The sequence below is a fragment of the Triturus cristatus genome, chromosome 2_2 (genome assembly GCF_964204655.1).
Source record: "Triturus cristatus chromosome 2_2, aTriCri1.1, whole genome shotgun sequence".
In the NCBI taxonomy this organism is placed as follows: domain Eukaryota; kingdom Metazoa; phylum Chordata; class Amphibia; order Caudata; family Salamandridae; genus Triturus; species Triturus cristatus.
In genome coordinates, this window is record NC_140582.1 from 1,206,904,850 (window position 1) to 1,206,932,300 (window position 27,451).

Here is a 27,451-nt window from a genome sequence, read left to right on the forward strand (position 1 = left end):
CTGTAGTGAATGAGTTTTGGTAAACTCCTAGGGATTGTGTTGTTTGTCTAGAATCACACTGTGAGTCTGTGTGCATTTGGGAACCACTGTGAGAGAAGTGTTTGGTAACATCGTGTATTTGCTGACAGATAAGTGTTGTAAAACATGTCATGTTGTCAAGTTTTAGTAGCATTAGAAGACAGTTATGGCTTATGCTTTCATTATATGAGTCAGGCATTGTCAGTAAATTGCAGTTCTGAAATATGTAGATTGTGTGCAGTTCCCTTACCACTTGCACTGTAGTGAATGTGTTCTGGTAAACTCATAGGGATAGTGGTGCTTGTCTAGAATCACACTGTGAGTTAGTGTGTATTTGGGATCACTGTGAGAGAAGCATTTGGTAACATCATGTATTTGCTGACAGATAACTGTTTTAAAATCTGTCATGTTGTGAAGTTTTAGTAGGATTAGTATCCAGTCTTTGCTTATGCGTTGATTAAATGAGTCATGCTTTGACACTGATGTGGTGTACTTAAATATGTAGATTGTGTGCAGTACCATTAACTCTTCCAGAGTAGTGAATGAGTTTTGGTAAACTCATAGGGATAGTGGTGCTTGTCTAGAATCACACTGTGAGTTAGTGTGTATTTGAGATCAGTGTGAGAGAATCATTTGGTAACATCATGTATTTGTTGACAGATAACTGTTTTAAAATCTGTCATGTTGTCTAGTTTTAGTAGCATTAGAATCCAGTCTTTGCTTATTTGTTGATTAAATGAGTCATGCCTTGACACTGATGTGCTGTACTTAAATATGTAGATTGTGTGCAGTCTCCTTACCCCTTCCACAGTAGTGAATGAGTTTTGGTAAAGTCCTAGGATAGTGTTGATTGTCTAAAATCACACTGTGAGTCTGTGTGCATTTGGGTAAGGATTGTGAGAGAAGCATTTGGTAACATTGTGTATTTGCTGACATATACCTGTTTTAAAACCGGTCATGTTGTGAAGTTTTAGTAGCATTAGAAGCCAGTCTTTGCTTATGCGTTGATTAAATTAGTCAGGCATTGACATTAAAGTGTAGTTGTGAAATATGTAGATTGTATGCAGTTCCTTTACCACTTCCACTCTAGTGAATGAGTTTTGGTAAACTCCTAGGGATAGTGTTGTTTGTCTAGAATCACACTGTGAGTCTGTGTGCATTTGGGAACCACTGTGAGAGAAGTGTTTGGTAACATTGTGTATTTGCTGACAGATAAGTGTTGTAAAACATGTTATGTTGTCAAGTTTTAGTAGCATTAGAAGACAGTTATGGCTTATGCTTTCATTATATGAGTCAGGCATTGACAGTAAATTGCAGTTCTGAAATATGTAGATTGTGTGCAGTTCTCTTACCACTTGCACTGTAGTGAATGAGTTTTGGTAAAGTCATAGGGATAGTGGTGCTTGTCTAGAATCACACTGTGAGTTAGTGTGTATTTGGGATCACTGTGAGAGATGCATTTGGTAACATCATGTATTTGCTGACAGATAACTGTTTTAAAACGTGTCATGTTGTGAAGTTTTATTAGGATTAGAATCCAGTCTTTGCTTATGCGTTGATTAAATTAGTCAGGCATTGACATTAAAGTGTAGTCGTGAAATATGTAGATTGTGTGCAGTACCATTAACTCTTCCAGAGTAGTGAATGAGTTTTGGTAAACTCCTAGGATAGTATTGCTTGTCTAAAATCACACTGTGAGTCTGTGTGCATTTGAGTAAGGATTGTGAGAGAAGCATTTGGTAACATTGTGTATTTGCTGACATATACCTGTTTTAAAACCGGTCATGTTGTGAAGTTTTAGTAGCATTAGAAGCCAGTCTTTGCTTATGCGTTGATTAAATTAGTCAGGCATTGACATTAAAGTGTAGTTGTGAAATATGTAGATTGTATGCAGTTTCTTTACCACTTCCACTGTAGTGAATGAGTTTTGGTAAACTCCTAGGGATAGTGTTGTTTGTCTAGAATCACACTGTGAGTCTGTGTGCATTTGGGAACCACTGTGAGAGAAGTGTTTGGTAACATTGTGTATTTGCTGACAGATAAGTGTTGTAAAACATGTTATGTTGTCAAGTTTTAGTAGCATTAGAAGACAGTTATGGCTTATGCTTTCATTATATGAGTCAGGCATTGACAGTAAATTGCAGTTGTGAAATATGTAGATTGTGTGCAGTTCCCTTACCACTTGCACTGTAGTGAATGAGTTTTGGTAAAGTCATAGGGATAGTGGTGCTTGTCTAGAATCACACTGTGAGTTAGTGTGTATTTGGGATCACTGTGAGAGATGCATTTGGTAACATCATGTATTTGCTGACAGATAACTGTTTTAAAACGTGTCATGTTGTGAAGTTTTAGTAGGATTAGAATCCAGTCTTTGCTTATGCGTTGATTAAATTAGTCAGGCATTGGCATTAAAGTGTAGTCGTGAAATATGTAGATTGTGTGCAGTACCATTAACTCTTCCAGAGTAGTGAATGAGTTTTGGTAAACTCCTAGGATAGTATTGCTTGTCTAAAATCACACTGTGAGTCTGTGTGCATTTGAGTAAGGATTGTGAGAGAAGCATTTGGTAACATTGTGTATTTGCTGACATATACCTGTTTTAAAACCGGTCATGTTGTGAAGTTTTAGTAGCATTAGAAGCCAGTCTTTGCTTATGCGTTGATTAAATTAGTCAGGCATTGACATTAAAGTGTAGTCGTGAAATATGTAGATTGTGTGCAGTTCCTTTACCACTTCCACTGTAGTGAATGAGTTTTGGTAAACTCCTAGGGATAGTGTTGTTTGTCTAGAATCACACTGTGAGTCTGTGTGCATTTGGGAACCACTGTGAGAGAAATGTTTGGTAACATCGTGTATTTGCTGACAGATAACTGTTGTAAAACATGTCATGTTGTCAAGTTTTAGTAGCATTAGAAGACAGTTATGGCTTATGCTTTCATTATATGAGTCAGGCATTGTCAGTAAATTGCAGTTCTGAAATATGTAGATTGTGTGCAGTTCCCTTACCACTTGCACTGTAGTGAATGAGTTTTGGTAATCTCATAGGGATAGTGGTGCTTGTCTAGAATCACACTGTGAGTTAGTGTGTATTTGGGATCACTGTGAGAGAAGCATTTGGTAACATCATGTATTTGCTGACAGATAACTGTTTTAAAACGTGTCATGTTGTGAAGTTTTAGTAGGATTAGAATCCAGTCTTTGCTTATGCGTTGATTAAATGAGTCATGCCTTGACACTGATGTGCTGTACTTAAATATGTAGATTGTGTGCAGTCTCCTTACCCCTTCCACAGTAGTGAATGAGTTTTGGTAAAGTCCTAGGATAGTGTTGATTGTCTAAAATCACACTGTGAGTCTGTGTGCATTTGGGTTAGGATTGTGAGAGAAGCATTTGGTAATATTGTGTATTTACTGACAGATAACTGTTTTAAAACCTGTCATGTTGTCAAGTTTTAGTAGCATTAGAAGCCAGTCTTTGCTTATACGTTGATTAAATTAGTCAGGCATTGACATTAAAGTGTAGTCGTGAAATATGTAGATTGTGTGCAGTTCCTTTACCACTTCCACTGTAGTGAATGAGTTTTGGTAAACTCCTAGGGATTGTGTTGTTTGTATAGAATCACACTGTGAGTCTGTGTGCATTTGGGAACCACTGTGAGAGAAGTGTTTGGTAAGATCGTGTATTTGCTGACAGATAAGTGTTGTAAAACATGTCATGTTGTCAAGTTTTAGTAGCATTAGAAGACAGTTATGGCTTATGCTTTCATTATATGAGTCAGGCATTGTCAGTAAATTGCAGTTCTGAAATATGCAGATTGTGTGCTGTTCCCTTACCACTTGCACTGTAGTGAATGTGTTCTGGTAAACTCATAAGGATAGTGGTGCTTGTCTAGAATCACACTGTGAGTTAGTGTGTATTTGGGATCACTGTGAGAGAAGCATTTGGTAACATCATGTATTTGCTGACAGATAACTGTTTTAAAATCTGTCATGTTGTGAAGTTTTAGTAGGATTAGTATCCAGTCTTTGCTTATGCGTTGATTAAATGAGTCATGCTTTGACACTGATGTGGTGTACTTAAATATGTAGATTGTGTGCAGTACCATTAACTCTTCCAGAGTAGTGAATGAGTTTTGGTAAACTCATAGGGATAGTGGTGCTTGTCTAGAATCACACTGTGAGTTAGTGTGTATTTGAGATCAGTGTGAGAGAATCATTTGGTAACATCATGTATTTGTTGACAGATAACTGTTTTAAAATCTGTCATGTTGTCAAGTTTTAGTAGCATTAGAATCCAGTCTTTGCTTATTTGTTGATTAAATGAGTCATGCCTTGACACTGATGTGCTGTACTTAAATATGTAGATTGTGTGCAGTCTCCTTACCCCTTCCACAGTAGTGAATGAGTTTTGGTAAAGTCCTAGGATAGTGTTGATTGTCTAAAATCACACTGTGAGTCTGTGTGCATTTGGGTAAGGATTGTGAGAGAAGCATTTGGTAACATCGTGTATTTACTGACAGATAACTGTTTTAAAACCTGTCATGTTGTCAAGTTTTAGTAGCATTAGAAGCCAGTCTTTGCTTATGCGTTGATTAAATTAGTCAGGCATTGACATTAAAGTGTAGTTGTGAAATATGTAGATTGTATGCAGTTCCTTTACCACTTCCACTGTAGTGAATGAGTTTTGGTAAACTCCTAGGGATAGTGTTGTTTGTCTAGAATCACACTGTGAGTCTGTGTGCATTTGGGAACCACTGTGAGAGAAGTGTTTGGTAACATCGTGTATTTGCTGACAGATAAGTGTTGTAAAACATGTTATGTTGTCAAGTGTTAGTAGCATTAGAAGACAGTTATGGCTTATGCTTTCATTATATGAGTCAGGCATTGACAGTAAATTGCAGTTGTGAAATATGTAGATTGTGTGCAGTTCCCTTACCACTTGCACTGTAGTGAATGAGTTTTGGTAAAGTCATAGGGATAGTGGTGCTTGTCTAGAATCACACTGTGAGTTAGTGTGTATTTGGGATCACTGTGAGAGATGCATTTGGTAACATCATGTATTTGCTGACAGATAACTGTTTTAAAACGTGTCATGTTGTGAAGTTTTAGTAGGATTAGAATCCAGTCTTTGCTTATGCGTTGATTAAATGAGTCATGCTTTGACACTGATGTGGTGTACTTAAATATGTAGATTGTGTGCAGTACCATTAACTCTTCCAGAGTAGTGAATGAGTTTTGTAAACTCCTAGGATAGTGTTGCTTGTCTAAAATCACACTGTGAGTCTATGTGCATTTGAGTAAGGATTGTGAGAGAAGCATTTGGTAACATTGTGTATTTGCTGACATATACCTGTTTTAAAACCGGTCATGTTGTCAAGTTTTAGTAGCATTAGTAGCCAGTCTTTGCTTATGCGTTGATTAAATTAGTCAGGCATTGACATTAAAGTGTAGTCGTGAAATATGTAGATTGTGTGCAGTTCCTTTACCACTTCCACTGTAGTGAATGAGTTTTGGTAAACTCCTAGGGATAGTGTTGTTTGTCTAGAATCACACTGTGAGTCTGTGTGCATTTGGGAACCACTGTGAAAGAAATGTTTGGTAACATCGTGTATTTGCTGACAGATAACTGTTGTAAAACATGCCATGTTGTCAAGTTTTAGTAGCATTAGAAGACAGTTATGGCTTATGCTTTCATTATATGAGTCAGGCATTGTCAGTAAATTGCAGTTCTGAAATATGTAGATTGTGTGCAGTTCCCTTACCACTTGCACTGTAGTGAATGAGTTTTGGTAATCTCATAGGGATAGTGGTGCTTGTCTAGAATCACACTGTGAGTTAGTGTGTATTTGGGATCACTGTGAGAGAAGCATTTGGTAACATCATGTATTTGCTGACAGATAACTGTTTTAAAACATGTCATGTTGTGAAGTTTTAGTAGGATTAGAATCCTGTCTTTGCTTATGCGTTGATTAAATGAGTCATGCTTTGACACTGATGTGGTGTACTTAAATATGTAGATTGTGTGCAGTACCATTAACTCTTCCAGAGTAGTGAATGAGTTTTGGTAAACTCTTAGGATAGTGTTGCTTGTCTAAAATCACACTGTGAGTCTGTGTGCATTTGGGTAAGGATTGTGAGAGAAGCATTTGGTAACATCGTGTATTTGCTGACATATACCTGTTTTAAAACCGGTCATGTTGTGAAGTTTTAGTAGCATTAGAAGCCAGTCTTTGCTTATGCTTTGATTATATGAGTCAGGCTTTGACATAAAAGTGCAGTCCTGAAATATGAAGATTGTGTGCAGTTCGCTTACCACTTCCACTGTAGTGAATGAGTTTTGGTAAACTCCTAGGGATAGTGGTGCTTGTCCAGAATCACACTTTGAGTCTGTGTGCATTTGAGAACCACTGTGAGAGAGGCATTTGGTAACATTGTGTATTTGCTGACAGATAACTAATTTAAAACCTCTCATCTTGTCAAGTTTTAGTAGCATTAGAAGCTAGTCTTTGCTTATGCATTGATAAAATGAGTCAGGGTTTGACACTAAGGTGCAGTACCATGTACTATTCTGTTCACTGTGGCAGAACTGAAAATTTAAAAGTTTTATCTAAGCACTGTCCTAGAAGTAGTCTGATTATTTAGTCAGTTTCTAAGTACCAAATAGACTGCTTCAAATGTCTATGCAGTATGCATGTAGTGTTCTAACATACTATACACTTGTCTTTTACACCATCAATTTCCTAGTCAGTATCCATACACTTCCAGGAAATATCCTGTCACTTCCTTTGCAGTCCTCTAGAGACCCATTCAACAGCATGTACTAATCCATTCACGGTGCCAAAACCCAAACACTTATAAATTCACCAAGACACTCTCTTTCCAGTACTCTAATGATTCAGTCACTGCCTAAGTATTCATGCACAGAGCCAGGTCTTAGCATATGGACTTCTTCAAACCTCTATCCACTATGCATGCAGTCCTCTAAGCACCTACACACTTGTCTTTCACACCTTCAATTCCCCAGTCAGTATCCGTTCACTTCCAGCAAACACCCTGTCACTCCATTTGCACTCCTCTAGTGACCCATTCAGCATCATGTACTAATCCATTCACTGCACCAAACCCTAATAAATTCACCCAGGCACTCTCCTTGCAGTACTCTAATCATTCAGTCAGTGCCTAAGTATTCATACACTGAGCCAGGCCTTAGCACATGGACTGCTTCAAACCCTGTGGCACTATGCATGCAGTCTTCTAACCAACTAGACACTTGTCTTTCACACTTTCAATTTCCTAGTCAGTATCCATACAGTCCAGCACTTGTGACTGCCTTTGCACTCCTCTAGTGACTCATTCAGTACCAAGTACTAATCCATTCCCTGTGCGAAAATCCTAGCACTTATAAATTCACCTAGGCACTCTCCTTGCTGTACTCTAATCATTCAGTCAGTACCCAAGTAGTCATGCAGTGAGCCAGGCTTTAGCACATGGACTGCTTTAAATTCCTATGCAGTATTGATGCAGGCCTCTAATCACCTACACAGTTGTCTTTCACACCTTCAATTCTCTAGTTAGTATTAATACTCTTCTAGCAAACACCCTGTCACTCACCCAGTGTGTCTCCTTATAGTACTGTAATCATTTAGTCAGTTAGCATGTAGTCTTTTAGTGAGGTAGGCTTTAGGGCATGAACTGCTTCAAAGTAGTATGCACTATGCATGTAGTGTTTTAACGATCATCACACTTGTGGTTCAGGGCTATAGTTTCTTAGTCAGTTTTGATATAAAATGTGTTTGTACAGTAATGGAATAGTATAAATTTGAAAGTTATTAATATACATTTATTTGTGATTCTTTTTTACAGATACAGAACAGGAGTGTTTCTCATCTGCTTGCACTCTTCTCGTGCAAGATTGTTTGGATAAAGGGTCCTTAGGTGTTTCATCATACTTGCTGTGCCGCACGAGTATTTTTTGTTAGGATCCCCTCGTAACAGAACTCTTTGGCAAATCTTGCGAATGAAGAAGGTGGCATTGGTCTTTGTTTGCCCCTTGGAAAAAATTAAACATTTCTTCACCACTGATTAAAAAACGTTGTGGGCGTGGTGCCTTCTGCAAAAAAATGTCCTCAGATTCGGTAAATATTTTAAAGCGGCAACATTTACAGTTTTTGTAAGTTAAACTTATAAAATTTTGTTAGCTGTATACATTTTATATATCTGTGATTTGTTTCTTGTGGTATTTTGTTAAGAATACCATGTTGTTGTTTTTTTTACAATCTTTTTGATTTTCCAGGTCTGTCGTCGACATCCGTGGTTCCCACAGGAGTGTTCTGCTTTGTTGTTTTGTATTATTGTTGTTACATTTTGTTTATTAGTTTATTGTTTATATTTATGTTAATAAAAATATAAAGTTTATCATTTATATATTTATTATTATAAAAAATAAAGTTTGAAAAATGATTAATAATGTTTTTGGTTGTTCTCTTAACTGCTGTGTGACTCTTTCTTGTTCTTATTACTGTTATTTGATGGAGTCCACCATGGTGTTAAATTTTGGGGCACTTATCACTGGAATACTAGTGATATCTGCAGTTTGCACCATCTTCTGAATAGTGTGTTAGATTTATCTCAACTTTATATCCGTTAAAGTGCTGATAATTAAATGGAGAGTAGCCGTTCCCGTGCAAAAAGACATGAGGTGCACCTTTGCGATTTATTCTAAATACTAAAATCCTGTATTGTATTGCACTGAGGTATTGGCTGCACTTACAGTGTACACACAAAATCTATTAAGAAATCTCATTGTATTTATATTGATTGGGAATAGTGCGTCAGGTGCTGGATCTTGACGAGATACACTGCTCAGTTCGTATATTGTTCTGCACACGAAAAAAATCACATCACAACTTTCACACTAATTGCAATGCAAAACAAATTCCGGCGATAAGACACGTTAGCACCAGGGATTTTACACCTGCTTTCTGCTGGTGTTAAGCAGGACAACTACGTGCACCATGAAAGGGAACACAGCAAAGAGCCACACCAGAACACCCACAGGTGCCATAGAGTCAATGAGCATGATACAGGGATACCCATGAGGGCCAGAAGACTCATCTCAACAACTCCAGGACCGCCAATGCCCCCCAAACCCATATCTTAGTAAGTGTGTCCCTGTGGTCATTGTCTTAGCATGATAGGCACGAGCCCTGCAACATCATAGTGTGCTGTCACCTCAGCGTTGGCAGTGAGCCTGGATGTGTAGCTACGTACGCATCCTCCTGCATGCACAACTGGCGTGTGCTGGTCTGGGGTTCACAGGTCAGTGCAGGGGTGTGCGTATCCGGCAAGGGGAACGGGGTGTCTCGGACATGTCCGTGTATAGGAAGTGCGGTAAGTGTGTCTCTGTGTTCTGGTGTGGCCTGTTACAAGAGCCGCAGCAGTCGATGTTGTAAAGTGGCATGTACCACCTCCAAACGGCACTGTGATGTTGTTGTTGGAATGTAGCAGGACATGCGCAAATAGGAATTACAATGGCGTGCCGTACGAGTGCACGAGATACAACAGCTCACCGTACAAAAGTATGGGGGCTCGTGGGAGGGAGGAGCAGCCGTTTGGCAACATAACACACAGTGAACTCGATCATGTGCCACATGCTGGGCATCTCATCCATGATGACCACGGTCGCAGACATCCCACAACACCAATGACTGGCCTTTGTACACATCCTGTATGAATGCAGCGTGGTTTTCACTTCTATGCTTGTTCAGTGGTGTGATGTTGGGGGGTTGTGTGACTTGTGCTCCTTGTTGGTGTGTTTCATTTTGCCCATTATTTGTCTATACTTGTGCTGTACTTAATTGTGCATGTGTGCCATTCTGCCCATCTCCCCTCATCCCCCCACTCCCTGCTTCTTCCTCTTCCTGGTGCTGTTGTGTCTATAATTTTGTTGCTGCACACATAAATACATGTAAAGAATAAATTAGAATAGTTTCTTGATTCTTTTAGGTTTCAAAACTTCTCTATTGGTTTCTTTTTAATTTTCCATATGAACCGTTTTTTAAATATTCAACAACACATAGAAGTCAGAAGTGCAACGTATTCTATCAACACACTTTCTAGAACACGTGCAGGTTAAAAGTTCATCAATTTTTTAAAACTTTACGATATTTTTTTGTAATATTTTCTTGAACATTTAATGACACGTGCAGGTTAAAATTTGACGATTGTTTTAAGTTTGAACAGTGCCTTCCAAATGCAAGTAGCAGGTGTGGTTGAGCTGAGCAAATTTTATCCTATGATATGTACTCCACGTTGAAACTGCTTTTTCTTAACCAATCACAAAGATGCTTTTCCACAAAACTAATGTGCACCCTACTTTTAAAAAAGAATGCTTTTCATGATATCTTCAGAGATAAGTTATAGATAGGAATTAGCATTTAAAAAACCTTTGAAATTCACTGAAAAAACCATAGGTTTCATGCACGTTATAGTTAGGAATTGGCATTTAAAAAACCTTTGAAATTCACTGAAAAAACCAAAGGTTTCAGGGGCGTTATAGTTAGGAATTGGCATTTTAAAAACCTTAGAAATTCACCGAAAAGACCATAGGTTTCAGGGGTGTTATAGTTAGCTGGACATTTCCCTCGTACAAAACCCTAGAAATTCCCCTGTTATAGTTAGTTCAGCTAACTATAACTCGCGCCCCCGCAATGCACTGCTGATGACATCACATCACTCATGACATGGTCAGTGACATCACTGATGACATCTAAAATGACATCACATTGTTTAATTACTGATTAAGGTTGTTTCCTTTCTACTCTACTGCGTTTTGATAGAGACACTAAGGGGCAAATCAGCAACACCCGGCGATAATTATCGCTCAGCGCTCTTAGCGTGAGGGTAATTATCGCCGGGTAACATGGATTTTTATCGCTGAGATAGCGTGCTATTAGCAATGCTTATCTCCTCAGCGATAAAAATCCTCACGCTAACTGCCTAACATGAGATTATCGCTGGAAACCCAGCGATAATCTCACGCAATGTGGCGTTAGCTTGCTGATAGGGACTCACAAACTTAGCCATGATATCCACCCTCCATAGGATAACATGGCTAAGTCAGTCCTGAAGCAGGCGTAAGGAAAGTAGCGATAACAGGGGTTATCGCTACTTTTCCTGACGCTATGCTTCATAGCGTGGGGCTTGATGATAGGAGAAATGTCGCTTAGCGACAGTTCTCCTGTCATGTTAGGTCAGGAACGCCCACTTTGCATCTCATTAGAGATGCAAAGCTGGGTGTAAAGAATCCCCACGCTAAAGCAAGTTTTCACACGTTAGCGTTGCCTTGCTATTTAGGAGATAAAATTATTGCCGCACTTTGGCCGAAAACGGCCGCAAAAGCGGCGATAAGTTTTTTAACACCTGCTTGGAAATATGCCCCTAGGTACGGTATCTGATCGGTTCAGGGGACATTGAGCTGGTGTTTCCATTCTAATGTATATATATATGATGGTAGTTATCAGTTTAGAATCTACACGTTGATAGTAAGAGAATGTGAGTTTGTTGTTATTATATGACAACACACATTCGTGACATGAAGTTATGTTTTGAAAAAACAAGCTACATTGTTTATGAATTTAACATGAGTTATCTTTTTACTCAGAAGGGTTGGAGTGGTCTGATATAATTGATTCATATTCACGAGAAGTGAGTTATGTTATACTTCCTATACATTAGTGGGATTCGAACCTGAAAACAACTGTGAAAGTAGATGCATTTTTTGTATATATATTGTTTCAACTTATTTGGTGCATGTTGTTCGATTCATTTCAGGGCAAGGTTATGGATTGTTCTGATTCGGTCGACATTTTTGTTTTACAGTTTTTCTGAGGTGTATACCAGTACCTACTTATGAGTCATTTTATAAAGCTCATCATGTTGCAAAGAACTCTGGCTACTACTATTTTATGATATGCAGTTGTATATTCAAAGGGTAGGTTTAATATATATCTTTTAGGGTTTTTGGTTGCACCCATTTAGGGTTTCACAGTGGTTCCTTGGTGATTTGGGACTTTAACAGTTTGCACATTTCTCTATTCTCATGTTAATGACCACATTTCAACTTGTTCCGCTTTTGCTCTGCGCTTGGCGATACAGTGTTAAAATGCAGAAGCATAATATACACACATGGTCTATACCTTGGTCAGTATTTACAATCATGACTGTTCATGCTACTACTCCTGTGTCAATCTTGGCACATTGCTCAATGGATATGTTTCCTTTGTTTGTTTTAAAGTTATTCATGGGTTTGTCCTTGTGTATCTATATATTTATGTCAGTTTGTTTATTATTCCAGCCTTGAGAAAGTCTTAGGACAAGACGAAACAAGTATTGGCTATAATGTGCTGGGAATATTTTATGAAAACAATGAAATATCTTCACGGACAAGAATAAAGAAATATAGATCTCCACTAAAATTGGATCGTGTTGAATCAATGTTTTGAATCCCTGTTGCTGTATCCTGTCTATTGTGAAAAAGAAGAAGGGAAAATTATCCTTTATAGTTTCTATACACTTGATCTTGAATGTCTATAGATCTACTATATATATGAAGGTGTGCCACAGGAACCCTAAATTTGTTATAATAAGTTGGTGCACGGAAATTCCCTTTTTTGTGCTATTAGAGTCTTTAGGTGGTAGTCTCTTTTAGGGTAGAGTGAGCACCCAATGATATCACTTATACACGTTTTACAGAAAGAATAATTGAATGTCATATTGAATGTGCGGATATTTCCCTTAGGAAACACCACCACTTTTGCTTTAATTCAAACTTTGTATTAGTGCCCATGTACTTCTTTAACCTCGTAATGAGGTGCTTGTATGTCCAGTTATTTTTGGCTTTGTAATAAACCCTCTAAAACTTAACTCGGAGTTAGTGATTCTTCAGCATCGGAATTGATTGGTGATTGATTTTATATGAATGACTTGGTTCTCTCCCCTTTACACTTAACAGCAGATAAATAAAACTAGTCGGCCGATGATTCTTAAGAGTGGTAAGATAAGGTAAGATAAGATAAGAATCCGGCGTTATCAGCCTGATATCATCCCAAAGTCCCTCGTCAATTGCTTAATTATTGGCAATGACCCTTTTCAGTTGTTGCTGGGATTCTGCACATAGACAGAACTATGCGCAGGAAAATAGGACTTCTGTGCATAGGGGTTGCACCTTCCTACTTCCTTAGTACCCAAAATCCCAAAACCGACTAGTTATAGTGTCTCATTTGTTCTCCTACATAATCACGAAGATACAAATAATTAGACAACCCAGAACACAACACTCCCGACTCTCTCAGGAATAGCGGTAGCAAGACATACCCTTTCGCTCACTCACTCGTACTTGTCTACAATAAGGATTGTCAGATTCACTGTATAGTTCAAAATGTTTATTTTAACTATCGTGCTCTATAATGCAGTATACGAGCCACCACCAGCAGCGAAATGCATAAAATCAGAACAATTAGCATTGTTACAATTCCATTGAATATAAAGGGGGATGTCATTATATACAGACAGTGGGAAAAGATCTATAAGGCCCAACCACCCTCTCCTTGGTAAGTTGAGGTTTATTATATAAAGGAAGATCTCTGGGTTTTGTCAGCAGACCCCATACCTTAAAGTCTAGATGGAATCTTTACATCATGGGAACAGCATAGCTCTTCTACAATGAAAGTCTCTCCCCAAGTGCATGTGAATAACATGTATCCCCATAATGTCAAAGCACGAGTTTTTTAGCAGTGCAGCAGTGTTTAACATGTCTTGTCTAGGTGCTAGGGACTGACCAGAACAGAATAACAAGGGGCATGTTCAGACTAAACTCCAGGAACAGAAGAGAATGCAGAAAGCAGACAGGTCTCATGTGAAAGGCACAAACAGAGTCTTGCAAAATAAACTCATGTAGTAACATGCGCAAAAGCAGCATCATGGCAGCTGGGCTCATGCTAACTTAGCAATGTTGAGAATGAGGCTAACGGCCATATAACAAAGTTGTACTTGAAAATCATCAGATCATCTGTATAAAGAGATATCTTTTTTCCCATCCCTCACACCTAAATGGAGCAATATTCTTCTCTTTTCTAAGTTTCACAGCTAAAGGCTCAATATATAAATTGAAAAGGAGGGGTGAGAGAGGGCACCCGTGCATCATCCCTCTCAAGATCTTAAAGTCAGCTGTCATTCCACCATTAATCAAACTTTTTGCTGAGGGCATGGAGAATATGCTTCAAATCACCTTTCTAAATCTCTCCCTTATATTGGTAAACGTAAGGATAACATTCAAATAAGACCAATTTACCCTATCGAACATCTTTGTTGCATCCAAGGTGAAAAACGCTAAAGGCTCCCCAAAGGTAGTTGCAAGATCAATGGCTCCGATTAACTCATGTATAAGCTCATGAAGAAATCTGCCATTCATAAAGCCCTTCTGATCTTTCTGAATCAATGACCCAACCGACAATCTCAATCTTTTGGCCATGATATTACTAAGCAACTTGCAATCACAGTTTAGCAGTGAAATCGGTCTATATGACTAACATATTTTGGGACTTTTTACCAGGTTTCAAAATTAAAGTGACCACTGCTTCTCCCCACGACAATGGAAGTGAGACCTTGCCCTCTAGTATTTCACCAAATAATTGAGTTAAAACAGCAGTAATCACTTCTGCTAAGGCCAGATAAAACATACTGGGGAAACCATCCAGTCCCACAGCCTTTCCTCTCTTGCTCATTTTTACTGCTTTCCTTACTTCTTCTATGTCTACCTCTTGATAAAACAAAGCTTTCTGCTACTCCGACAATTCTCCACCTCTTCATCTGTAACCGTTAAACTATCCTCATATAGTTCAGAAAAAAGCTTTAAGAAAGCTGCTTCTATATATAGAATTTTGATGAAACCTGTCCTGTTACTTCACCTTTTATCTCATGTACCATATTCTTGACCTGATCTGATTTTCCAAGCCAGCATTTTCCCCATACTCAAAATGGTCCATTTTACTAGCCTCCCATCTGGTCCTAACCCGGGTCTCAACTATTAATGCAAGCTGTTCCTTCTTTGATAACATTTCTTTTTCCACACACCCTCTCTCTTCCACTGGCAATTGTTGATCTAATAGCCGCCTCTATAAATGACCCAGTGCTTCCTCCACTGACGAAACTTCTCTTTTATACAATCTAAACTTCTGAGCAGAGACACTGATCATCCTTCCCCTCATAAAAGCCTTGAAGGCATCCCAAACACTTGGAGTCGGAACGGAACCAACATTCAAACTCAAGAATTCTTTTTTAAATGATCAACTACCTCACAATCCAACAACAGTGACCTTTCCATAGTATTTCTTTTATGTTTCTTTTCTACCGGAAGAGCCAAATCCAAGACTATTAGTGCATGATCGGATAAGTGTGCTGTATTATGCTCAATCGATCCAACATCCTCAGAAATGACCCTATTTACCAAGAAAAAGTATATTCTTGAAAAATTTTCATACTGTTAATTGCAAAATGTATAGCCTCATTGTCTTCTGATCTGCACCTCCATATGTCACAAAGACCCATCTGCCTCATCATCATTTTTAAATATGACTTCATTTTGTGATATGCTCTGGCCTTGCAGTGGTCGAACTTATCCTAATTATAATCTAACACTGTGTTAAAATCTCCGGCAATTATAATTGCATCAGGAAACCCTAATAAATTCTGGAACATTGCTCTTAAGGGGTCGTAATCCAAGATGTTGCTTCATTATGAGACTTGCTTACTAGAGCAATTGGGGCAATAAATATACTGAACACAAGTCATAACCAAACACTTCTAACAAAATGCCAGACTTCTAGGCTTTTCTAACTCTTGTTCACTGATCACTTCATCCTCCGCTCATGTATATTCTGGTATTGTGGGAAAGTTACGTTTCTTAACTACTATGAGGCTAAAATAGTCTGCCTTAGGGCAAGCTTTGTTATGTTATTTTATCACTATTTATAAAGCACTGCAATTACCCGAGGGTGCCCTGGCGCTGAACCACTAATTCTCTAAGAAGTAAATAGGGGACCGGAATTAACAAATAAAAAGCCAGGTTTTCAATCCTCTTAGAGAGGTGAGGAGGTCCGGGGCCTTTCAAAGATTAGGGGGAAGATCATTCCAAGCTTTAGCTGCGCATACCGTGAAGCATCTCCCTCCCCATTAGGATTTTTTGACGAGTGGCACTATCACCAGCTTGGCTCCTCCTGAGCGCAGGGTTCTTCTGGGTATATACCACTGCAATTGTCGTTTCAGGAAGTCTGGGATTATACCGTGAAGTGCCTTGAGCATGGTACCTAGAGTTTTACAAAGCACCCGATTCTTGACTGGCAGCTAGTGCAGTTTTCTCAATTCCTTAGAAAGGGAGGCATATTTGGGAGTACCAGTGATCAGCCTTGCAGCTGCATTTTGCAGCAGTTGCAATTTGTTCGCAAAACGTTCCTATATATTTAAGTACAGGTTGTTGCAATAATCAAGTCTGGACATGATAAGAGCAGTGACAACAGTCCGCTGGCAATTTGTAGGCAAAAAGTGAAGAACTTTCTTAATCATTCTAATTAAAAAGTAGACGGAAGATGCCACTGCGTTAATTTGGTCCCCGAAGTTGAGTTTCTCGTCGATAATGACTCTTAGGTTCTTCACCTTCCTAGCGTGAGTTGGAACAGTCCCCATGTCTTCTGGCCACCACTTTGGGGTCCAGAAGTTAGGATCGTTGCCAAATAAGAGGACCTCGGTCTTGCCTGAATTCAGTTTCAGGCAGTTTTGTGACATCCAGCTCCCGATTGCTGCCATGCAATCATGAAACATGTTTTCAATTCCTGTTGTCTGACCAGGCCGCAGAGCCACCACAATTTGCATGTCATCAACGTACGAAGTCAGGCTGAAGCCAAATGACCTAATCAGGGTAGCCAGAGAGGAGGCATAAATATTTAAAAGAGTGGGGCTAAGGGAGGACCCCTGAGGTACTCCACACGGCAGCAAGAAAGGTTTGGAATTAAAGTTACCCAGTGCCACAGTTTGAGATCTGTCCAACAAAAAAGATCTTAGGGGATCATAAGCTATGCCCTGGATACCGCATGCAGACAAACGTTCCATCAGTATGTCATGATGGACCGTATCAAAGGCTGCAGACAGGTCCAGCATGATCAGAGCAGCTTTGCCTCCCCTGTCCACAGCCTCCCTGATCTCCTCCGTAGATTTTATCAGGACGGATTCTGTGCTATGCCCTTCTCTGAACCCAGACCATTGGTTTCACATAGAAAGGTGCTAAGCTGAGAGATCATGGTTTTCTCAACCAATTTTGCATGTAAGTGGGGGCGAGATATGGGTCGGGAGTTATTAGGCTCCTTTGGGTCCGAATTAGGCATTTTTAGTAAAGGCAATATCGAGGCCAGCTTCCAAGGGCTAAGGAAGTGCCCAACTTCAAATATTGTATTGAACAATGGGGAAAGTACTTGGGCCACAGGCACTAGTGCCTGTTTAATTACTGAGACTGGACAAGGATCATAAGGGGAGCCTGATCGGACAGAGAGGATCAGCTTCTCAGTGTCAGTTGTAGACAATGGCCCAAATTTATCGAAAACCGGGGAGGGGTAAGAAATTGGCCACCTTCCCTCCAACCGCACCCCTGCTTCCTCCCGGTTAGGGTGATTAAAGTCTAAAAAGATGGCCTCTATCTTGTTCAGAAAGAACTTGGCGATATCAACGCAAAGTTCCTAACTTGTCCCAACTTTTGTCACAGTGGGGGACCCCAGACTCGAGACAGTTTTAAAGAGTTCTTTAGTAGAGTTATTTGCAGAGTTAATTTGATTTGTAAAGAACTTTTTCTTTGCTTCGAATAGGAGTTGTTTGTAAATATCCAGACATTGTCTGTGATTCTTTTTCTCCTCTTCCTTATAATTTTTTCTCCAGCTCCGCTCAAGAAGCTTGCAGGAAAGTTTTTGTCTCAGCAATTCTTCTGAATACCAGGGGGCTGTGGGATGGGTCCTTTTGGCTGCAGCAAATGTATTACAGGCTGACTCCACCCAGGATGTGTAATGAGTGACCGCATCTTCTGGATCAGATGGTAACTGATCAACCAAGGCCATGACTACAGCCTGTAAGTCTGTACTCTCTACTTTGTTCCAGACTCTGCTTTGAATCTGGATCTTAGGGCCTTTCTCTGCCCTATTATGGGTAGCTAGGAGTATCGGGTGATTTGAGAAGATTCCATCTAGTGTGTGGCCTGCCATGTGCGTGGGGCTCGTAACCTTCTGACTCAGGTCAACACTCTTCATCAGATCTGTGAGGGCCACTGTGTCTGGGTCCTCCAATAATTCCAAATGGTAATTAAAATCTCCCAAGATTGTGAAGGAATCTGAACACAGCCGCTCTTCCAGCAGGTTCCCAATAGAAGTTGGGACAGTGCTCCTAGGTCCCGGGGGTCTGTACACTAGAATGCCCTTAAACGTGTAATGGTGTGATAGTCTGAAGCTGAAGGCGAGAGCCTCACAGGCCAGATTAGAGGCTGTATGAAAGGTAGCCTTTAGTGAGTTCTGATATATTATGGCTAAGCCCCCCCTCTCTTTAATGGCCTACTGAGGTGGTGGCAGAGATACCCTGGTGGAGTAGCTTTCACAATGTAGGTGCCTGAGCTATCATCTGTCTATGCTTCAGTAAAGAAGCAATTTGAAAGTTCTCGCCCTCTATGAGCGGGGCACATTCCACACTGTGCTTCACCATGGACCTAGCATTAAGCAGCAGACATTTGAACACAATTGTGTTGTCCCCTGACTTTGCTTTAAGAACTTCAACCTTGATAGGTTTAATAGGCTGGTAACGAAGCCTGGGCAGCGAAGTGTTACAGTTGGGGCAATAACAGAGGCGGACCCTGGCATCGTGACATCCAGAGGACTTACCGACTGGCGTCAGTTTCATAAGTTAGGATCTAGTATATTCAGGGATGTCCGCCACTGCTGGTTTGGAACGGGGAGGGGTGCTGGCGCTGAGCATGGGTGGAGAGCGGACGGGCGCAGACGGGCTTGCCTTTGTCGCACCAGTGGCGCGCCAGGGGTGCACTTTATAGGTACAGGGAACTAGTCGGCTGACCTGGAATCCCCCCAAAATGCCATCCCAACTCCACACGAGTCTCGGGAAAGCCTTCTTAGTCTGCCCGCCCCTGATCACACCCACCGCTGCTCCCCACTCCCCCAGAGAATGGCAGCGTGAATGGAGACAGGTAAGGAACACAGCTTTAAAACAATCTGTTTAAAATTATTAAAACACATTAAAAACTATTAAAAGACGCTGAAAGCGCCAAGTCAAATCAGTGCAATTCAGAAAATGGGAAACGCAAAGTGAAAGACTCCCGGCTCAAGCCTCAGGAGTAGTGGATCCGCGAGGTCGCGCCAGCGTTGCAAATTATAGGTACAGGGAACTAGTTCGCTGACCTGGAATTCCCCCAAAATGGCGTCCCGACTCCACACGAGTCTCGAGAAAGCCTTATTAGTCCGCTCGCATCTGATCACACCCACCACTGCTCTCCGCTCACCCGGAGAATGCCAGCGAGAGTGGAGACAGGTAAGGAACACAGCTTTAAAACACTCTGTTTAAAATTATTAAAACAGATTAAAAACTATTAAAACACGCTGAAAGCGCCAAGGGAAAGACTCTCGGCTCAAGCCTCAGGAGTAGTGGATCTCTCTTGCTTTGCACCAAATTTCGGTAAAAAGGGGACTTGTGTTGCTCACAAATGAGCAATCATCCTTTGTAAGGATTTGTCGCTCAGAATCATGTATTTGTAAATTTTAAGTGAAAGCTAACTTCATAAAAGGAAACGTGACCAATTCTGTTCGGCAGATGCAGTTTAAGGCAGTGTAATGCAGTTTAATGCATCTTGTTGGAACCTTCATAGATTGTGCAGAATCGAAGCCCTGCACCTTTCAGAGATGCAGGTGGTGAGAAGGGTTAAGGGGCGCCTAAAGTAAACTTTGACAGCCTCTTGCTCAGTTCTTTTGTAATCTCTTTGTCAATTTTAACTTGAACTAATGCCAAACGGTGATTGAATGGTATTACTAGAGTGTATTGGTATTAAAGGTTGAGCCAAAAATCCAGAATGGATAAAAGTAAATTGTTCTTGATTTACCTATTATGATTGCAATAGAAGACAAGTTCTGTATATTGCTCCAACTCAAACATCTTTCCACAGCTGTCTTTAATACATTTGTCTAGAAGCTGTTCTCTTTCAGTGAGTTGGCTACTAAACTTTACAACCACTAAATTGCTTTCTTTTCCCAGAAACCAAGACTGGAAGAAGGATCATGATGGCTTCCATGGTTCTGATTATCACTCTACTGATCTCCCTCGTCACAGTGACCACAATCTGTGAGTAACCACTTATCCTTTTAATACTACAAGTACGAAAATGGAAAACACTTCCAGTTGTTATCGCAACCCGGATAACTCATAATCATATTTTTTTTTCAGTTTAGAGCCAAAAGATCAGACAAAAATCACAAAATGTTGAACGTAGGGGCATATTATCAAGACAGGCGATAAAATTATCGCCGCTTTAGCAGCAGAAAACTGCCGCTAAAACGGCAATAATGGGCTTGATAATATGCTCTATGGAATTCCAATTGAAGCCCATGTTAGATGTGAAGGACATCTAACATGGGCTTCAATTGGAATTCCATAGAGCATATTATCAAGCCCATTTTAGCAGCAGTTTTCTGCTGCTAAAGCGCCGATAATTTTATCACCTGTCTTGATAATATGCCCCGTAGTTCTTTCCTTATTCTGATTAGTTTACAAAGGCACGCCTTCGTCCACTCCTCAATATCTCATTACACTGTAATGTTTTTTTATGTTAATAGTAATGTTCCACACAATCTGATTACATTTATACAGAAAAGAGAGACCATTTCTCATTGTAACGAACACTCACAGCAGTGCCTGGTGGACAAATATTTGACTGTTATCTATTACATCAAGAGCAACCATTAGTCAGGAAACACAACTTTAAATCTCAGCTACCTTCCTCATCTTACGATGTCTCACTCTCACAGAAATTCCTGATTATCCTGGGAACATTTATAATCCAAAAAATTAGCAAAGCTCCTCCCCAATTACCAGCTATCACAGAACTAACTTAAGACAAAATCCTAAACTTACCACCATTTTGGTATTCACAGAAGGCTCTTACTCATTTTGGTATTCACAGAAGGCTCTTACTCATTTTGGTATTCACAGAAGGTACTTACTCATTTCGGTATTCACAGAAGTTAAGACTCCTAACTTCTGTGAATAACAAAATGAGTAAGTGACTTCTGTGAATACCAAAATGGTAGTAAGTTTAGGATTTTGTCTTAAGTTAGTTCTGTGAATCGGGGCCCTTGTTCTCAGGAACTACAGTCCAGATAGATATTGATTCTCAAATATCTCCCAACTGGACCTCATGATTCAAGACCTTGCGTTTTTCTTTGTGTATTGTCCACTTTGTAATTGTCTCCTCAGGACACATTGCAGCTGAGCATGATGCTAGTTTTCTCTAGGAACATTTGCAATATTCCCTTTGTTTTGTGCCACAATTTAGCGTCTCTATGTGCCCTGAAGATATGCATCAACTCGCCATGCAAGCGAGTGCAGTGCACAAGCTGAAAATATCCAGTGGTGTGTGTGTTGCGGCAGATAAAGCAGGTGAGAAATAGTCAAGATCAATGAAAGTAGTAAGATCCTTTTCCTGCAAATGAAGGTTTGAAATCAGTTGGATCCTTTAAATCACTTTCAGCAGGTCTGAATGCCAAACATACACCGCGCTAGGACATCATTTGGGCTTATATATGTCATTGTCCACATTGCTGCCCCGAGGCAATGTGTTCTGTTAAAATGTTTTATGAACCCCCACAAACCCCCCACGGGATACATACTCTTCTTTGTCCTGGAGTTGGGGAGAAGGTGTTTGCCAGTACCTGATCAGTTCGGGGCACTAGAAAACTCCTGAATGAGGCGGAGCTCATTTCTGTGTTTCATGTCACTAAGAATGTAACACACACATTGGATAAGCCCAGGAGGGATTCTCTAGACCCTCTCAGGTCAATTCAAGGATCAAGCTAGTGGGCATGGCTATGGGGGAGACTAAGGGCATATATTTCTTCCTAGCCATGCCCACCATCTTGAACCACTTTTTCTGTTGGTTGCAAGAGAAGGAGGAGGGAAAGAGGACTGGAGGTTTTTTCCCTGGTTCCATCACCCTTCATCCCAACACTCATGCCACCCCACAAACAGAAGAAATGAACAGAAGGTGGTGACTTGAGCACGTTAGATTAGGAATGCTCTCAGTGCCTTTTCTGTGTGTCCCAATTTCCAGATTCGGTTTCATCTCACAGTGCTTCTCTGTCCAAGAGAAGAATTAGGAGAGGAAGCTGTGTGTGTCTGTGCCCCAGCAAGGGGGCAGTTGCTTTTTGAATTTTCTCTAGTCTAAGAAAAAAAACAAAGTGTCTCACACCCTTTTAGTTCATAGGCAAATCATTTTGCTTTCCAGCAATGATCTAAATAGTGCCTGGCTTCATGCCAGAGCGGTACAAAAAGGGGTGGTGATAGACGGAGCATCAGAACCAATCAAACACTCACACCCAGTCAACAGATCTGGGTTTGATCCATCACCGTTCTTTAGCACACTCTGCCACCCCAGTTCAGACATGACCATATGCAAATCAGTCTGACCCTGTGCCTCATGGGAACAGTCCAGCCCGAACTGCCAAGCCATGCCTTCCCTGGACCGGAAACAAGCTTCCTAGGACGGGTTTCTGGCATTTCAGCCGTCTTCAGCCAGGCTTGCTTGAATCCAGTGGCAAAGTGAGCAAGGGACTCACGTCTGAGCATACCCTGCCAACTTATGGCGAAGAAAGCGGTACAAAAAGGGGTGGTGATAGACGGAGCATCAGAACCAATCAAAACTCACACCCAGTCAACAAATCTGGGTTTGATCCATCACCGTTCTTTAGCACACTCTGCCACCCCAGTTCAGACATGGCCATATGCAAATCAGTCTGACCCTGTGCCTCGTGGGAACAGTCCAGCCCGAACTGCCAAGCCATGCCTTCCCTGGACCGGAAACAAGCTTCCTAGGACCGGTTTCTGGCATATCAGCCGTCTTCAGCCAGGCTTCCTTGAATCCAGTGGCAAAGTGAGCAAGGGACTCACGTCTGAGCATACCCTGCCAACTTATGGGGAACAAAGCGGTACAAAAAGGGGTGGTGATGGATGAGCATCAGAACCAATCAAACACTCACACCCAGTCAACAGATCTGGGTTTGATCCATCACCGTTCTTTAGCACACTCTGCCACCCCAGTTCAGACATGGCCATATGCAAATCAGTCTGACCCTGTGCCTCATGGGAACAGTCCAGCCCGAACTGCCAAGCCATGCCTTCCCTGGACCGGAAACAAGCTTCCTAGGACCGGTTTCTGGCATTTCAGCCATCTTCAGCCAGGCTTGCTTGAATCCAGTGGCAAAGTGAGCAAGGGACTCACGTCTGAGCATACCCTGCCAACTTATGGCGAACAAAGCGGTACAAAAAGGGGTGGTGATGGACGGAGCATCAGAACCAATCAAACACTCACACCCAGTCAACAGATCTGGGTTTGATCCATCACCGTTCTTCAGCACACTCTGCCACCCCAGTTCAGACATGGCCATATGCAAATTAGTCTGACCCTGTGCCTCATGGGAACAGTCCAGGCCGAACTGCCAAGCCATGCCTTCCCTGGACCGGAAACAAGCTTCCTAGGACCGGTTTCTGGCATTACAGCCGTCTTCAGCCAGGCTTGCTTGAATCCAGTGGCAAAGTGAGCAAGGGACTCACGTCTGAGCATACCCTGCCAACTTATGGCAAACAAAGCGGTACAAAAAGGGGTAGTGATGGACGGAACATCAGAACCAATCAAACACTCACACCCAGTCAACAGATCTGGGTTTGATCCATCACCGTTCTTTAGCACACTCTGCCACCCCAGTTCAGACATGGCCATATGCAAATCAGTCTGACTCTGTGCCTCATGGGAACAGTCCAGCCCGAACTGCCAAGCCATGCCTTCCCTGGACCGGAAACAAGCTTCCTAGGACCGGTTTCTGGCATTTCAGCCGTCTTCAGCCAGGCTTGCTTGAATCCAGTGGCAAAGTGAGCAAGGGACTCACGTCTGAGCATACCCTGCCAACTTATGGTGAACAAAGCGGTACAAAAAGGGGTGGTGATGGACGGAGCATCAGAACCAATCAAACACTCACACCCAGTCAACAGATCTGGGTTTGATCCATCACCGTTCTTTAGCACACTCTGCCACCCCAGTTCAGACATGGCCATATGCAAATCAGTCTGACCCTGTGCCTCATGGGAACAGTCCAGCCCGAACTGCCAAGCCATGCCTTCCCTGGACCGGAAACAAGCTTCCTAGGACCGGTTTCTGGCATTTCAGCCGTCTTCAGCCAGGCTTGCTTGAATCCAGTGGCAAAGTGAGCAAGGGACTCACGTCTGAGCATACCCTGCCAACTTATGGCGAACCACGCGGTACAAAAAGGGGTGGTGATGGACGGAGCATCAGAACCAATCAAACACTCACACCCAGTCAACAGATCTGGGTTTGATCCATCACCGTTCTTCAGCACACTCTGCCACCCCAGTTCAGACATAGCCATATGCAGATCAGTCTGACCCTGTGCCTCATGGGAACAGTCCAGCCCGAACTGCCAAGCCATGCCTTCCCTGGACCGGAAACAAGCTTCCTAGGACCGGTTTCTGGCATTGCAGCCGTCTTCAGCCAGGCTTGCTTGAATCCAGTGGCAAAGTGAGCAAGGGACTCACGTCTGAGCATACCCTGCCAACTTATGGCGAACAAAGCGGTACAAAAAGGGGTGGTGATGGACGGAGCATCAGAACCAATCAAACACTCACACCCAGTCAACAGATCTGGGTTTGATCCATCACCGTTCTTTAGTACACTCTGCCACCCCTGTTCAGACATGGCCATATGCAAATCAGTCTGACCCTGTGCCTCATGGGAAAAGTCCAGCCCGACCTGCCAAGCCATGCCTTCCCTGGACCGGAAACAAGCTTCCTAGGACCGGTTTCTGGCATTTCAGCCGTCTTCAGCCAGGCTTGCTTGAATCCAGTGGCAAAGTGAGCAAGGGACTCACGTCTGAGCATACCCTGCCAACTTATGGCAAACAAAGCGGTACAAAAAGGGGTGGTGATGGACGGAGCATCAGAACCAATCAAACACTCACACCCAGTCAACAGATCTGGGTTTGATCCATCACCGTTCTTTAGCACACTCTGCCACCCCAGTTCAGACATGGCCATATGCAAATCAGTGGGCTAAAGAGCGCTTGCACCTGAGCCCATTCCCCGGCATACTTATCAGCTAGGACCTTAGGCACTGTGTGCGCAAATGACGGGAGGATTACCTCCTCCCCTCTAGGAGCAGCTAAAACGAAAGCCGGGGGCCAATCTGCCTCCGCCAACAGAATATCATAGGTAGAGGTCAGATTATCCCAAAAAACCCTTGAATTGTGCGTTGTATATCACCCTCAGTCTGTCAGGGGGAGACACACGAGTGTCAGCAGTTTCAATATTTACAAATATATCAGTTGCTGTCGCCACCAGATATGGACGCAGTGCTTGTCGCACTACTGTAACTTCCGCCGCGATGTCCAACAGCGTTAGCACCCATGTTAGGTTCAGAAGCTGCGTCCGTACCATCTGAGGCATACCTCGCTGTCAGTGCAGCAACTTTTTTCTTCTGAAACGGGGGTCGTTGACGTGCAGAGTCTTCTTGCTTGCCTTTGCCGTCGGTCGGTCGGGACTGCTCACGTTGCTGTGATGTACCCCGACTTTTGCCACCGCCTCCGCCATCGGACTGTGAAGCCGATGTTTCCTGTGAAGAACGAGGAGAACGTTGGTCAGAAACCTGAAATCGATCAGGTGACTTTATAGTAGCACGATCACGCAGATCATAAGTGCGCTCACTACTTGACTGAACTGGAGAGGCAGGACAGGACCCCTGTTTCTGTTGCTGCTTTTCCTGCTTTTTCGCCCTCCAACTTTGTTTTGGAAAATTAGGGCGATCGTCCTTACCAGACGAGTTTGCCTTTGTCTGCTGAATCGAATCAGGATTCTTCACAGTTGGTTTAACACCTAAGGCGCTACGACCAATTTGTCTATAGGCGTTCGCGATAATTTTTGCGAATTCCCTCGGCCTGTCCTCTTCGTTCACTGTCTCTAATTTATTAAGCACTTGGAATTGCATAGCATCTCCTTTGAGGTTACCCATGATCATGGTAGCAACCACATCGAACACGCCGACAAGCCGCATTCCCAATTCAATAGCAGCCTCCGCACCATGATTCTCTTGAACACGTTTAATCACGGAGGGCAGTACCGACAGAGACGGAGTGCCAAAGCACTTCGCATATGTCGCTGCAAAGACCTTACCCCAGTTTTCGCAATCTGCCATATCTGGGACCAAGTCTTTAGGCAAAGCAATGGTAAGGATCCTGTGCTTGTCCACAGGAGATGTACGCGGATAAACCGCTTCTATTTGATCAAATTTCTCAGCAAGCCAATAAGGGAAATTATCCCTTATTTGGGGTCGCTTGCCCACTACCGAATTGACCATAACAGGACTAATAACCACCGCGTGGTGGTCCGTCGGTTGTCCCGCAACGGCAGTAGCGACCACCTGCACGTTGCGTGACACGTACTGCACCAGAGCCCTATACACTGTAATAAGGGCAGTGTGTAGTACACGCAACTGATCCACCGTTACCTGCAGGTAGCGGGGATGAGGCGTAAATCCGGCTAACACCGGCCATGTGGCCCCCGGGATTGACAAAGGGCCCATTCTCGCCGGTATAACCGCATGGGGAAGGGCGCCATTAAACCAAATGTTATGTTGCCAGGCAGAAATAGGTATTTCCTGAGTCCTATATGGCGTATAGTTAGCTGGTAACGCCGTGGCAGTATAGGTGTGGAACGTATCATCGTCATCACTCACCGCCGGCAAAGTAACCCAAGAGTAGAACAACTCAAACGGAAACAACGCATCAGCACTTACTACAAAAATCACAGCCATACCATCGTTTGGCACCCCATACTGCGCCAGATGACGTTTCAGGGGTGCCCGGCTATGAGCCGGAATATCGACCGCCATTAGGACTCCAACAATAAATCTACAATAAACAGTAGCACTAGGGTTCAGATGAAATAACCTTTTTAATTTTCAAGCTTGAATGAACCTATTTAGTCGAAACACAGGTAGGTTAAACCGTCACTCCCGTTATCCGGAAACGAGAGCGAGGGTGTTGTGGACTAATACAAGCACTACTAAG

General features: G+C 42.1%; 1 protein-coding gene across 1 annotated transcript in view; it reads left to right on the forward strand.

The window, feature by feature from the left end:
• Positions 1 to 27,451, forward strand: part of LOC146863402 (C-type lectin domain family 4 member K-like) — a 483,702-nt gene that overhangs the window by 108,995 nt on the left and 347,256 nt on the right. Inside the window, exon 2 of the mRNA XM_085642828.1 lies at positions 20,361 to 20,447. Coding sequence (XP_085498954.1) covers positions 20,361 to 20,447 — 87 coding nt within the window. The remainder of the gene's footprint in view (positions 1 to 20,360; positions 20,448 to 27,451) is intronic.